General features: G+C 42.9%; 1 protein-coding gene across 1 annotated transcript; it reads left to right on the top strand.

Moving 5' to 3' along the window:
* The first annotated feature begins 4,806 nt into the window (after positions 1–4,806).
* Positions 4,807–13,897, top strand: LOC141076398 (oocyte zinc finger protein XlCOF29-like). The gene is made up of 3 exons (XM_073563849.1): positions 4,807–4,827; positions 13,394–13,543; positions 13,673–13,897. The coding sequence occupies exons 1-3, from the start codon at positions 4,807–4,809 to the stop codon at positions 13,895–13,897; spliced, it is 396 nt and encodes a 131-aa protein (XP_073419950.1).
* The last annotated feature ends 265 nt before the right edge of the window (positions 13,898–14,162 follow it).

Here is a 14,162-nt window from a genome sequence, read left to right as displayed (position 1 = left end):
TGCGTTTGGAGAGCCCCTGATGTGCCCAAACAGTGGAAACCCCCAATTCTAACTCCAACCTTAACCCCAACACACCCCTAACCCAAACCCTAGCCCTAATGGGAAAATGGAAATAAATACATTTTTTTTATTTTATTATTCTTCCCTAACTAAGGGGGTGATAATGGGGGGTTTGATTTACTATTTATGGCGGTTTTTATGTTTGGAAGCTGTCACACGCTAAAAGACGCTTTTTATTGTAAAAATAGTTTTTGCATTACCAGATTTTGAGAGCTATAATTTTCCATATTTTGACCCACCGAGTCATGTGAGGTCTTATTTTTTGTGGGACGAGTTGACATTTTTATTGGAACCATTTACAGGCACGTGACTTTTTGATCGCTTTTTATTCCGATTTTTGGGACGCAGAATGAACAAAAACCAGCATTTCATGAATTTCTTTTGGGGGGGTGCGTTTACACCATTCTGCATGCGGTAAAATTGATAAGGCGGCTTTATTCTTCGGGTCAGTACGGTTACAGCGATACCTCATTTATGTCTTTATTATATAAAAAATAATTATTTTTGCATCACTTTATTCTGTGAGCTATAACTTTTTCATTTTTTCGCTGATGACGCTGTGTTGTGGCTCGTTTTTTGCAGGACAAGATGACGTTTTCAGCGGTACCATGTTTATATATATCTGTCTTTTTGATCGCGCGTTATTGCACTTTTTGTTTGGCAGTATGATAATAAAGCATAATTTTTTTATTTTTCTTCTTTAAGGGGTTCGCTAAAGGGGTTAACTAATGGGACAGTTTTATAGGGTGGGTCGTTACGGACACGGCGATACTAAATATGTGTACTTTTATTGTTTTGTTTTTTTTCATTTCCAAAAAATGAATTTATTAGGGAATATTTTTTTTTTTTTAAATTTAGCGATTTTTTTTTATGAATTATTTTTCTTTATTTAACTTTATTATACTGTCCCAGGGGGGAAATCATTGTCATGTGTGAGATCGCTGATCTGACACATCACAGATCGCTGTGACAGATCAGCGATCTCACATAGGCACTGCCCAAGGCTTCATCATGCCTGCGCTTTGCAGGCACTGACGAAGCCGCCTCCCTGCAGGCCCCTGAAGGTCCCCGCAGCCATATTGGATCCAGGGACCTGCAGGTAAGGAGGCCCCCAGCGCAGCACATCGCGCTGCGCTGGGGGTCTCAGGGAAGCACGGATGCTTCCCTAAACCCCCGGTACACTGCGATCGTGTTTGATTGCAGTGTGCCAGGGGCTAACGTGTCAGCTGTGATAATCAGCTGACACCCGGCCGCGATCAGCGGCGCTCACCCTGTGAGCGCCGCTGATCTCTATGACGTGCTATCCTGTCCTTGGGAATGAAGTCCCAGGGCACATGGACGGGGTAGTACGTCATATGGCAAAAAGGGGTTAAAGTTTTTTTATATAGCTTGCCATTTTTATGGACAGTTTAAGTAGAAATGTTCAAAAATATAAAACTCAAGGATATTTTATTAAAAAACTTTGTTTTATTATCTTAGCAGATGACTGTACCAGGAGATCAGAGGGACAGCTGACATCTTCAATTTTTAAATCTGATGATCTTGAGATCCTACAAGATACAACTGAAGTGAATGCCATTACTCCAGATATATCATCATTCATTCAAAGCAAAGATCTGTCATCTGATCCTATGAAACAGGTCCCATCTTCTGATTCATTACCGACTACTAAGGAAAATCAAAGTCACAAAAGAGGCATTAAAAAACAAACTGCTCCTAAAGCAAAGAAGTCATTTTCATGTTCAGAATGTGGGAAATGTTTTAACAAGAAATCACATTTTGTAACACACCAGAGAACTCACACAGGAGAGAAGCCTTTTTCATGTTTAGAATGTGGGAAATGTTTTAGCTGGAAAGCACGTCTTGATCGCCATTGGAGCAGTCACACAGGGGAGAAGCCTTTTTCATGTTCAGAATGTGGGAAATGTTTTAAATGGAAAATAAGTCTTGATCGCCATCAAAGAACCCACACAGGGGAGAAGCCTTTTTCCTGTTCAGAATGTGGGAAATGTTTTAACGAGAAATCAGATTTTGTTAAGCACCAGATAATCCATACAGGGGAGAAGCCTTTTTCCTGTTCAGAATGTGGGAAATGTTTTAACCAGAAATGGAATCTTGTTACTCACCAGAGAACCCACACAGGGGAGAAGCCTTTTTGCTGTTCAGAATGTGGGAAATGTTTTACCTGGAAAGCGCTTCTTGTTAGACATCAGAGCAGTCACACAGGGGAGAAGCCTTTTTCCTGTTCAGAATGTAGGAAATGTTTTAACCGGAAAGATCTTCTTGTTAGACATCAGAGCAGTCACACAGGGGAGAAGCCTTTTTCATTTTCTTAATCTGGGAAATGATTTTACGTGGAAATCAACTGTTAATAAACATCAGAGATGTCACATAGGGGAGAAGCCTTTTTTGTGTTCATAGTGTTGGAATAGTTTTAACCAAAATTGAATCTTCTTAAATGGGTTGTCTCTTGTCATTCCTCATGTTTTCTGCCAAAAGGATAAAACTAAACTTTATTAATTCCAAATGTAAAATTATACCCAAAATTCACCTCCTGAAGGTTAGTCAGTAGGTGACTAATAGAAAAAACATGTACCCCACAGTTCAGTATATAGGGTGAGTTGACGTATATACACTCACTCTCCAAGCCTCTCATTTCTACGGGTTTCATCGTCCTGACCAAAGGCGACTCATCAGGAGACTATTTAATATTGACCTATATTCAAGTGAGACTGGACAAAAGAAAAAAATAAAATCATGTATCATGTTATTCGAAACAGTCAGAAAACTAGCCCCATATTGGCAGATCCCAGACCTCAGACTATATACTGTGTAAGTTTATAACCCACTCCAGTGTCAGGAATAGATAGTATGTGAAAATACAGTATAATTCTTGTGTTTTTCTCCTATAGGGTCTGCCCTAGTTTGGTATTGTAACTGCTGTTAGTAGTGCAGACAAATTGTCCTAGACTAAACTCAGTTTTCAGACGGCCCAATGTTGTGAGTTCATTTTCCCCTTCACTACTGAGGCCCGATGAACTCCCTCTTCTGGTAAAGAAAGGTAGTGAGCCTGATTATCAAGCACCTGAGCCTAGTGATGATGACTGGCTGAGTGGAGTGACTGACTGGATATAAGGCCGCCGACGCCCTTCTGCCCTGCGGGTGATTTCTCTGTGGGATCCTTGGAGACCAGTCTGAATTCCTGCTCCTCTAAAGCTAAGTTTTCTGCTCTGCCTTTTGCATTTTGGCTTTGACTTTGTTTTGCTTTGTTTTTCTGGATTTCTGCCATTCCCTGCTGGGGTGAGCTGAATTCCTTTAGCTCTGTCTTCAGAAAGTACCTGAGTGCTGATATAGCTTTTGAAGCCTAGCTGCTTCAGGGTCTTTTTCCATATCAGCCTGTTGGCTTATGTCTTTGATAGGGTTTTGGCAGATTGCAGACAGCAACCTTCCTTTCCTGTCCTGTTTAGTTAGTTTGGGCCCCATCGTTTGCTCAGCCTATCTTTCTATCTGTGTGAGTGTTTTTTCATCTTGCTTCACCGTCATTATATGTTGGGGGCTGCCTTTTACTTTGGGGTCTGCTCTGGGGCAGTTTAGATTTCCTTTTCTGTCTTTAGGCTATTTAGCTCTCCGGCTGTGATCGAGGGGTCTAGGGCACCGTAGGAACCCCCCACGGCTACTGCTAGTTGTGTTGATAGGTTCAGGGGTCTGCAATCTGATAGTTGCCAACTTCTCTGGTTTTCTGGACGTAGCTTCTATTTTTGTGTCTGCCTCCTACGGTGACTCTTTCATAACAGCCCAATATGTACCCAGCAAAGAGCAAACAGATGAACGGCATACTAGGGTGCACAAATCACCACATTACCAGACGGAGCTATTTATCTGAAGTATTGCGGTATATAATTCAGTCAAAAAACGGAAGTGCTTGCATGAAAAAACATGAATATTTCAATGTGAAGCGAAAAAAGAAGAAATATGCAGCACTCACCGATGTAGCTGAAAAACTGCGTCTTTATTTCACATAAATTCCATCAATATGATGTGTGGACATGCAGGACGTTAGAGGAATGCTAGGGGAGAGAGGTGCCGGACAACGGCCGTTTCGCGATTACTCGCTTCTACGGGTCCAGGTGAGGGGATTAACTAAAGGTCATTCCCTATATAGGATCACAGACCTTACTAATTAACATACAAAACAAGTTGTGAAACAATGATTTACAAAAAAATATATAGTTATACAATATACAGAGTGCAAGATACTAGTAAAGAATAGATCTTTCCATATCGATTTACAAGATAATCTATATTTTTACAATATCATAGGAAGATTATAATCGAAATAACTTTACATACAATTTTTTATATAACATTTTTTATAAAAAATACTGATAGATCGATCCGGTCATTTAGTCCCAAAGGACCTTGTGCGTTCGCTTTCAGGATCCATTTTGCTTCTTGTTGCAGTAAAGCTTTGTCATGGTTGCCTCCTTGAGGTGGAAAATTGACCTTTTCAATCCCTGCAAAACTCAAAATTTCTGAGTTAGCTTTATGCACATCTTGAATATGCTTAATTAATCGCAGTGAGCCCTTTCCAGATGTAATAGATCTATAGTGTTCACCAAAACGTATCGTAAGTGGTCTTATAGTTTTTCCAATATAAAAATAACCACATGGACAAAAAATAATATAAACCACGAATTTAGTTTCACAAGAAATGTAGTTTTGTACCTTATGTTCCATAGAGCCGAAATGTATAGAATTCCCTGTCAGGTGAAGATGACAGTATCTGCAGTGACCACATTTATAATTTCCTTTTATTGATAAATCTCGTAGCCAATTTTTTTGAGGGGGACGAAGTCTATGATGTACTAATAAATCCCCTATATTATGTGCCCTTTTGTATGCAAATTGAGGAACTAATTTACCATCTGTGTGTAAGGTTTTTTCTGCGTCAATGAGATGCCAGTGTTTTCTCACTGCTGCATGTATTGCTCTATCCATTGCACTATGTTTGAAACAAAAATTACATTTTTTTGTAGGTTTGACTACACTATTTAATTTTTTAGTCCTTTCCTTTAATAAATCCATCTGAGAAAATTTTTTTTACCCTTTCATATGCTTCATTTAATAAAGTCATAGGGTAGCCCCTTTGCAAAAAACGTTGTTTCAGCTCAGAAATTTGTTCATTAAAAATGGTTTCATCGTTATTCAGTTTTCTTACTCTTAGCATTTGACTATATGGAAGTCCCTTTTTAGTGTGTAATGGGTGAGCGCTCTTATAATGTAAGTAATTATTTGTTGCGGTTTCTTTTCTAAACACTTCTGTTTTTAAAAAGCCATTTTTCATTTTAAATTTGACATCAAGAAAATCTATTGTGTTTCCCCCAAATGAAAATGTGAAGCGCATGTTGTCACTGTTCACATTGTTCAGGTATTTTACAAAATCTGCAAATTCTTCCAGAGAACCCCCCAGATAATAAAAATATCATCCACAAAGCGAAAATATGCTTGTAAATGTTTTAAGTGTGGATTTAGGGCTGTTTTTATATAAAACTCTTCAAACTGTGCTAGGAATAAATTTGCATAAACACAAGAGACTGGCGTGCCCATTGCTGTGCCCACCCTTTGTATGACACAAGAGACTGGCATGCCCATTGCTGTGCCCACTCTTTGTATGACACAAGAGTCTGGCGTGCCCATTGCTGTGCCCACTCTTTGTATGACACAAGAGACTGGCGTGCCCATTGCTGTGCCCACTCTTTGTATGACACAAGAGACTGGCGTGCCCATTGCTGTGCCCACTCTTTGTATGACACAAGAGACTGGCGTGCCCATTGCTGTGCCCACCCTTTGTATGACACAAGAGACTGGCATGCCCATTGCTGTGCCCACTCTTTGTATGACACAAGAGACTGGCGTGCCCATTGCTGTGCCCACCCTTTGTATGACACAAGAGACTGGCGTGCCCATTGCTGTGCCCACTCTTTGTATGACACAAGAGACTGGCGTGCCCATTGCTGTGCCCACCCTTTGTATGACACAAGAGACTGGCATGCCCATTGCTGTGCCCACTCTTTCTATGACACAAGAGTCTGGCGTGCCCATTGCTGTGCCCACTCTTTGTATGACACAAGAGACTGGCGTGCCCATTGCTGTGCCCACTCTTTGTATGACACAAGAGACTGGCGTGCCCATTGCTGTGCCCACTCTTTGTATGACACAAGAGACTGGCGTGCCCATTGCTGTGCCCACCCTTTGTATGACACAAGAGACTGGCATGCCCATTGCTGTGCCCACTCTTTGTATGACACAAGAGACTGGCGTGCCCATTGCTGTGCCCACCCTTTGTATGACACAAGAGACTGGCGTGCCCATTGCTGTGCCCACTCTTTGTATGACACAAGAGACTGGCGTGCCCATTGCTGTGCCCACTCTTTGTATGACACAAGAGACTGGCGTGCCCATTGCTGTGCCCACTCTTTGTATGACACAAGAGACTGGCATGCCCATTGCTGTGCCCACTCTTTGTATGACACAAGAGACTGGCGTGCCCATTGCTGTACCCACCTTTGTATATACCACTTATCCAGAAATTTGAAGGCATTGTGTGTCAAAACATAATTGACACACAATGCCAATTACAATGACAATCGAGTGACTCGATAATAAAGGAAATAAAATCCTGTGATTTGTTTGTGTTATGTAAAATCTCCTTTATTGCTGCTATGCCTTTATCTTGGGGGATGCTGGTATATAGACTCTCAGCATCAATAGATGCAAGGGAGAAATGTGGTTGCCAATGGAAATCTTTCAATTTTTTCAATAAATCTCCTGAGACTTTTACAAAGGATATCACAGCTTTTAGTAAAGGTTTTAGTAGCCAGTCTAAGTATTGTGAAAGTGGTTCAGTCAAAGAGTTTTCCCCTGACATTATAGGGCGACCCGGAGGCTCTTTTAAAGACTTGTGCACTTTTAGCACACTATACCAATAGGGAATTTCTGGGTATTCTGGAAAGAGTTTTTCTGCTCTCTTTTTTGATAATATCCCCAATTTAACATACTTTCTTAAAAGAGATCTTAATCTGTCCTTATATTTATGCAAAGAGTTGTCATTTAGCATACAGTAGGTATTACTATCATTCAAGTGATTTACGGCATCTTGTATATAGTATGTCTTATCCAAAAGACTCAAATTTCCTCCTTTATCAGATCTCCTGAACACAGTATCACTCCATCCCTTCATTTCTTGCAAAGCTTTCATCTCAGATGCTCTCAATTTTTTTTCTGACATGGGATAGAGTAAAGCTTCTACATCCTTGATGACCATATCATGGAAAAGATCGATACTGTTCCCAGGAGATATAGGAGGCATGAAATTTGATTTTATTCCTCCTTTAAAAGGTATTGGTATTTCTTCGTTGGAATTAACTGATTCCAGGGAGAAATCCGGTTCAGTTATACTCATTAACATTTCAACATCACTTAAAAATTGTCTGGGACAGATATCTGAATTTAGCATAAAGCCTAAAGGACCAATAGTTGGAGGTTTCTCACCTTCATGTATAGGAACAGAAACTGCAGCTGAAACACTGGAAAAAGATTTTTTAAGATGTAGCTTTCTTATACTTTTAAACAATTCAATCCTAAAATCGACATAATCAAATTTTTCTGGAATACAAAAATTTAAGCCTTTAGATAGAACTTCAGTATGTTCACTGGATAATTGGCGCTTTGAAAGGTTTATTATACATAGATTGTCCATTGGAGGTGTTATTTCCTCCATGATACTTGCTTGCGTTTTTTCCTTGATTTTGTAATTATCCGGCCTCGTCTTGTTTTTTCCTAAAGGGGGCGTATTATTAGAGGTAGAAGGAACAGTAAGCATGCTTGAGTCCTCTCGATCGTCTGCAACACTTGAGTCCAAAAAATGGAGGTGCTTGCATGAAAAAACATGAATATTTCAATGTAAAGTGAAAAAAGAAGAAATATGCAGCACTCACCAATGTAGCTGAGTTTTGCAGGGATTGAAAAGGTCAATTTTCCACCTCAAGGAGGTAACCATGACAAAGCTTTATTGCAACAAGAAGCAAAATGGATCCTGAAAGCGAAAGCACAAGGTCCTTTGGGACTAAATGACCGGATCGATCTATCAGTATTTTTATAAAAAATGTTATATAAAAAATTGTATGTAAAGTTATTTAGATTATTATCTTCCTATGATATTGGAAAAAAAAAGATTATCTTGTAAATCGATATGGAAAGATTTATTCCTTACTAGTATCTTGCACTCTGTATATTGTATAACTATATATTTTTTTGTAAATGTTTGTTTCACAACTTATGTATGTTAATTAGTAAGGTCTGTGATCCTATATAGGGAATGACCTTTAGCTAATCCCCTCACCTGGACCCGTAGAAGCGAGTAATCGCGAAACGGCCGTTGTCCGGCACCTCCCTCCCCTAGCACCTAGCATTCCTCCACGTCCTGCATGTCCACACATTTGATGGAATTTATGTGAAATAAAGACTCACAGTTTTTCAGCTACATTGGTGAGTGCTGCATATTTCTTTTTTTGCTTCACATTGAAATATTCATGTTTTTTCATGCAAGCACCTCCATTTTTTGACTGAATCATATGCCGCAATACTTCAGATAAATAGCTCCGTCTGGTAATGTGGTGATTTGTGTGCCCTAGTATGCCGTTCATCTGTTTGCTCTTTGCTGGGATCAGACTACAGGGGAATGCAGATGCCCTGTCCAGAGATCACTGTATGTCATGTGTCCACCCCTTAGGGTTGAACATAGGAGGGAGGTACTGTATGTGGTACAGTAAAGGGTGTTTTACTGGATGGGAGATACATTTCTCCCAGCAGGTTAATGTTTGGCTGGGTTTTTCCCTAAAGGCAGGACCTGCGATGATGTCATGGTCACGTGATCATCAGCCCATGTGATGTTTACCTCACTTGTAGGAGGGGTTATGGGCTATGTAATGGAGGTTGGTGTTTGGCACATGGTGAGTGTGTGTCTGGAAGTTACAGGACCTTGGCTGGACTTAGCCTGAACACGTACACAGGATTCCCGTGCTGCAGGACTATAGCAGCAAGACTCTCAACAACCCTGGGAATGGCACCTGGCAGATGCCGCGGACCTGTCAGCCGCTTAGTTAAGCCCGTCTCGTGCAAGTGGTGAGTATGGGACCAGTGGTTCTCCAAGCTGGAGTATATTTCTGTTTTTCCTTACTTTCTGTTAATCTGCTGTTTACAACGTGACATTAAACCACTGAAATTGGACTTTAAGCCTGTGTGTTGCCTCGTTATTGCAGCCCTGCCATTACCTACCAGAGTGAATCCCTACACCTCCTTAAAACTATTGCACAGAGTCTATTTGGTGGTCTTGTACAATGGTTTCTGGGTTTTGGGATAAGGTGAAGCATCTGATAGCATGATGTATGATGGACCGGTTGATCTGGAACCTTCTACCCTTTTACTGGGAACCAGGCCTTCCCGGCTTCAAAAAAGCTTTCAGAAGCTAGTAAACTACTTATGTATGGCCACTAAAATCCACATTGCGGCAAAGTGGAAGTCGCCCTCACTGTCAATACAGTTAAGGCCAAAAGTATTGACACCTCTGCAATTCTGTCAGATAATACTCAGTTTCTTCCTGAAAATGATTGCAAACACAAATTCTTTGGTATTATTATCTTCATTTAATTTGTCTTAAATGAAAAAACACAAAAAGAATTGTCCTAAAGCCAAATTGGATATAATTCCACACCAAACATAAAAAAGAGGGCGGACAAAAGTATTGGCACTGTTCGAAAAATCAAGTGATGCTTCTCTAATTTGTGTAATTAACAGCACCTGTAACTTACCTGTGGCACCTAACAGGTGTTGGCAATAACTAAATCACACTTGCAGCCTGCTGACATGGGTTAAAGTTGACTCCACCTCTGTCCTGTGTCCTTGTGTGTACCACATTGAGCATGGAGAAAAGAAAGAAGACCAAAGAACTGTCTGAGGACTTGAGAAACCAAATTGTGAGGAAGCATGAGCAATCTCAAGGCTACAAGTCCATCTCCAAAGACCTGAATGTTCCTGTGTCTACCGTGCGCAGTGTCATCAAGAAGTTTAAAGCCCATGGCACTGTGGCTAACCTCCCTAGATGTGGACGGAAAAGAAAAATTGACAAGAGATTTCAACGCAAGATTGTGCAGATGTTGGATAACTCGACTAACATCCAAACAAGTTCAAGCTGCCTTGCAGTCCGAGGGTACAACAGTGTCAACCCGTACTATCCGTCGGCGTCTGAATGAAAAGGGACAGTATGGTAGGAGACCCAGGAAGACCCCACTTCTTGCCCCGAGACATAAAAAAGCCAGGCTGGAGTTTGCCAAAACTTACCTGAAAAAGCCTAAAACGTTTTGGAAGAATGTTCTCTGGTCAGATGAGACAAAAGTAGAGCTTTTTGGGCAGAGGCATCAACATAGAGTTTACAGGAGAAAAAAAGAGGCATTCAAAGAAAAGAACACGGTCCCTACAGTCAAACAGGCGGAGGTTCCCTGATGTTTTGGGGTTGCTTTGCTGCCTCTGGCACTGGACTGCTTGACCGTGTGCATGGCATTATGAAGTCTGAAGACTACCAACAAATTTTGCAGCATAATGTAGGGCCCAGTGTGAGAAAGCTGGGTCTCCCTCAGAGGTCATGGGTTTTCCAGCAGGACAATGACCCAAAACACACTTCAAAAAGCACTAGAAAATGGTTTGAGAGAAAGCACTGGAGACTTCTAAGGTGGCCAGCAATGAGTCCAGACCTGAATCCCATAGAACACCTGTGGAGAGATCTAAAAATGGCAGTTTGGAGAAGGCACCCTTCAAATATCAGGGACCTGGAGCAGTTTGCCAAAGAAGAATGGTCTAAAATTCCAGTAGAGCATTGTAAGAAACTCATTCATGGTTGGTAGCAGTTATTTTGGCTGCAGGTTGTGCAACCAAGTATTAGGCTGAGGGTACCAATACTTTTGTCTGGCCCATTTTTGGAGTTTTGTGTGAAATGATCAATGTTTTGCTTTTTGCTTCATTCTCTTTTGTGTTTTTTTTTCATTTAAGACAAATTAAATGAAGATAATAATACCAAAGAATTTGTGTTTGCAATCATTTTCAGGAAGAAACTGAGTATTATCTGACAGAATTGCAGGGGTGTCAATACTTTTGGCCACAACTGTATCTATGAAAGACATTATGTTATTCTCATTTGTGGCCCCAGCGTTTCTTATAGAATAAATCCCTTTCTCAGACAGTCCTGTAGTAATTACTTTGTTCTCACGGTTTGTAGGAGGGTTCGTTATCAGTATAAGTGCGAGAGATGAGAGACTGACGACTGCAGTTTTACCCTGTGTGTCTGGCGTCAGTTTTACAGTGTGAGAGATGCGGGGTCTGTGACCAAAGCTGGGGGTATACGGGTGTATACAGCATACACAGAGGGGTCTGTGACCGAAGCTGGGGGTATACGGGTGTATACAGCATACATAGGGGTCTGTGACCAAAGCTGGGGGTATACGAGGGTATACAGAGTAAACAGGGGTCTGCGACCGAAGCTGGGGATATACGGGTGTATACAGCATACACAGAGGGGTCTATGACCGAAGCTGGGGGAATATAGGTGTATACATCGTACACTGAGGGGTCTGTGACTGAAGCTGGGGGTATACGGGTGTATACAGCGTACACAAGGGTCTGTGACTGAAGATGGGGGTGTAGAGTACACAGAGGGGTCCACACAAACGCGGTTTCGCTCCGTACACCTCGTACACACATAAATCCGCTACGTACACTCGTACACACGCGGCTCCGCTCCGTACACCTCATACACACGGCTCCGCTCCATACACACCTTGTATACATGTGGCTCCGCTCCTTACACCTCGTACACGCACGGCTCCGCTCCGTACACCTCATACACGCGCGGCTCCGCTCCGTACACCTCGTACACGCGCGGCTCCACTCCGTACACCTCGTACACACGCGGCTCCGCTCCGTACACCTCGTACACGCGCGGCTCCGCTCCGTACACGCGCGGCTCCGCTCCGTACACACCTTGTACACATGTGGCTCCGCTCCGTACACCTCGTACACGCGCGGCTCCGCTCCGTACACCTCGTACACGCATGGCTCCGCTCCGTACACCTCGTACACGCGCGGCTCCACTCCGTACACCTCGTACACGCGCGGCTCCGCTCCGTACACCTCGTACACGCGCGGCTCCGCTCCGTACACCTCGTACACACGCGGCTCAGCTCCGTACACCTCATACACACGCGGCTTCGCTCCGTACACCTTGTACACACGCGGCTCTGCTACATCCACCCTGTAAACCCCTCCTGACCCCACACACATAAACTTCCCCTCATCCAGCACCATGACAACCAGCACAGCAGAGTCCTGCACACACTGAGGCCCCTGATCATGTGACTCCTGACTCCGCCCCTCCTGTGACCTCTTCACAGGTCCTGTGCACACAGAGCAGCTGTAGAAATCTCCGGCCTCGGGGGTCTCACCAGACTTTGCTCTTTTCTTGCAGGGGCCGCAGTGGATTTCATCCTGGATCCATAGAGCTGAATAGAGGAGCGATGTTCCTTCACTCTGATGGTAATTGATGGTGACGTTTGTCCAACGTCCATGTTACCGAGTAAATCCCCCCAGGACTGCAGCCGGTAAAGACCCCGATATCCACAGGTGTCCCCTCTAATGGGGGGAAAGGGATAGAAAAGCCTCTTATCCAGAGGGGAAACCCTGTACATGGAGACCTCGGCCTCAGATCTCTCCTGTCCTGTTCTTCCAGAAAAGCCTCAAACTTCTGTGTGTGACTCAGAGCTGAGATCTAAAGTGAGAAAAGATTCCAGTGCGGGGAAGACGGGAAACCTTCATATAGACGGCCGGTGGGGATGGAGGCAGTGACCGACTCTGGCCAAATCTGTCTCTAGAGCCGCAGTAGAAGATGAAGATGTCGTCCTCATCATGAAGGAGTTATTTCTCATGTCGCGTGTAATGAATATCTCCTGCAGTATTGCTAATGCCGATTCCAGTGTCGGTAATGAGACGAGAATTAGCGTTATGGAAGATGAGTCTATGAGGAACGTGTTCAGCTGCCGACTCCGAGGAGGAAACTGCTTGTTGTCTGTGGCCTAAACATATAGGTTTCATTAGTAGATGTCAGGGAAGAAAACTAAACCCTGTAAAATAATAAATCTCCTCATAAGTTTCCCTTATTATCTCCAGTAATTGTATTATTACACAGGATTCTTATGATGTTACATCGGCTCATCTTCTTCTCATTCAGGTCTCTACAATATCGGATCCTCTCAGTGAAGATCTTCTACAGAAGAGAGTTTTCCTGATTTCCCCATCAAGGATGGATATGGACAGAGACAAGATGGAGGAGAGGATGTTACACCTCACCCTAGAGATCCTCTTCCGTCTCACTGGAGAGGTGAGAGATTCTGATGACGTCACATTACATCATCCTTATCTATGGGAATAACAGATGGACAGAACTGGAGAGGTGAGGACTCTGGGAATGTCTGTAGTGAGATTTATTACTGTGTCTCTCCATAACCAGGATTACACAGTGGTGAAGAAGACCTCTAGTGATCGCTGTCAGGACCCTGTGTGTGAGGGATGGGGAAGACCCCTGAGCCCAATCACGGTGCTTCCACCTCACGCCCTGATCCATGAGGACATCAATGACCAGAAGATCCTAGAACTCATCTACAAGATGATTGAGCTGCTGACTGGGGAGGTGACACTGCTGGGAATGCTGGGACATTATACAGTAACACTATGAAGGGATCGGGGGATGACGGTATCATTGTGTGTGTCAGGTTCCTATAAGGTGTCAGGATGTCGCCGTCTATTTCTCCATGGAGGAGTGGGAGTATTTAGAAGGACACAGAGATCTGTACAAGGATGTCATAATGGAGGTTCCCCAGCCCCTCACATCTCCAGGTAATAGACAGGACTAAATACACACGGCCTATAATTATCTGTATGTAGAGAATGAATTCAGTCCCTGTACTGTATGTGTTTCCTCCAGATCTATCCAGTAAGAG

This window comes from Dendrobates tinctorius, unplaced genomic scaffold, assembly GCF_039654945.1.
Source record: "Dendrobates tinctorius isolate UK_male_01 unplaced genomic scaffold, ASM3965494v1 ptg000404l, whole genome shotgun sequence".
NCBI lineage: Eukaryota > Metazoa > Chordata > Amphibia > Anura > Dendrobatidae > Dendrobates > Dendrobates tinctorius.
The sequence above is the reverse complement of the archived record's forward strand: the minus strand, read 5'-3'. Positions and strand labels throughout refer to the sequence as shown.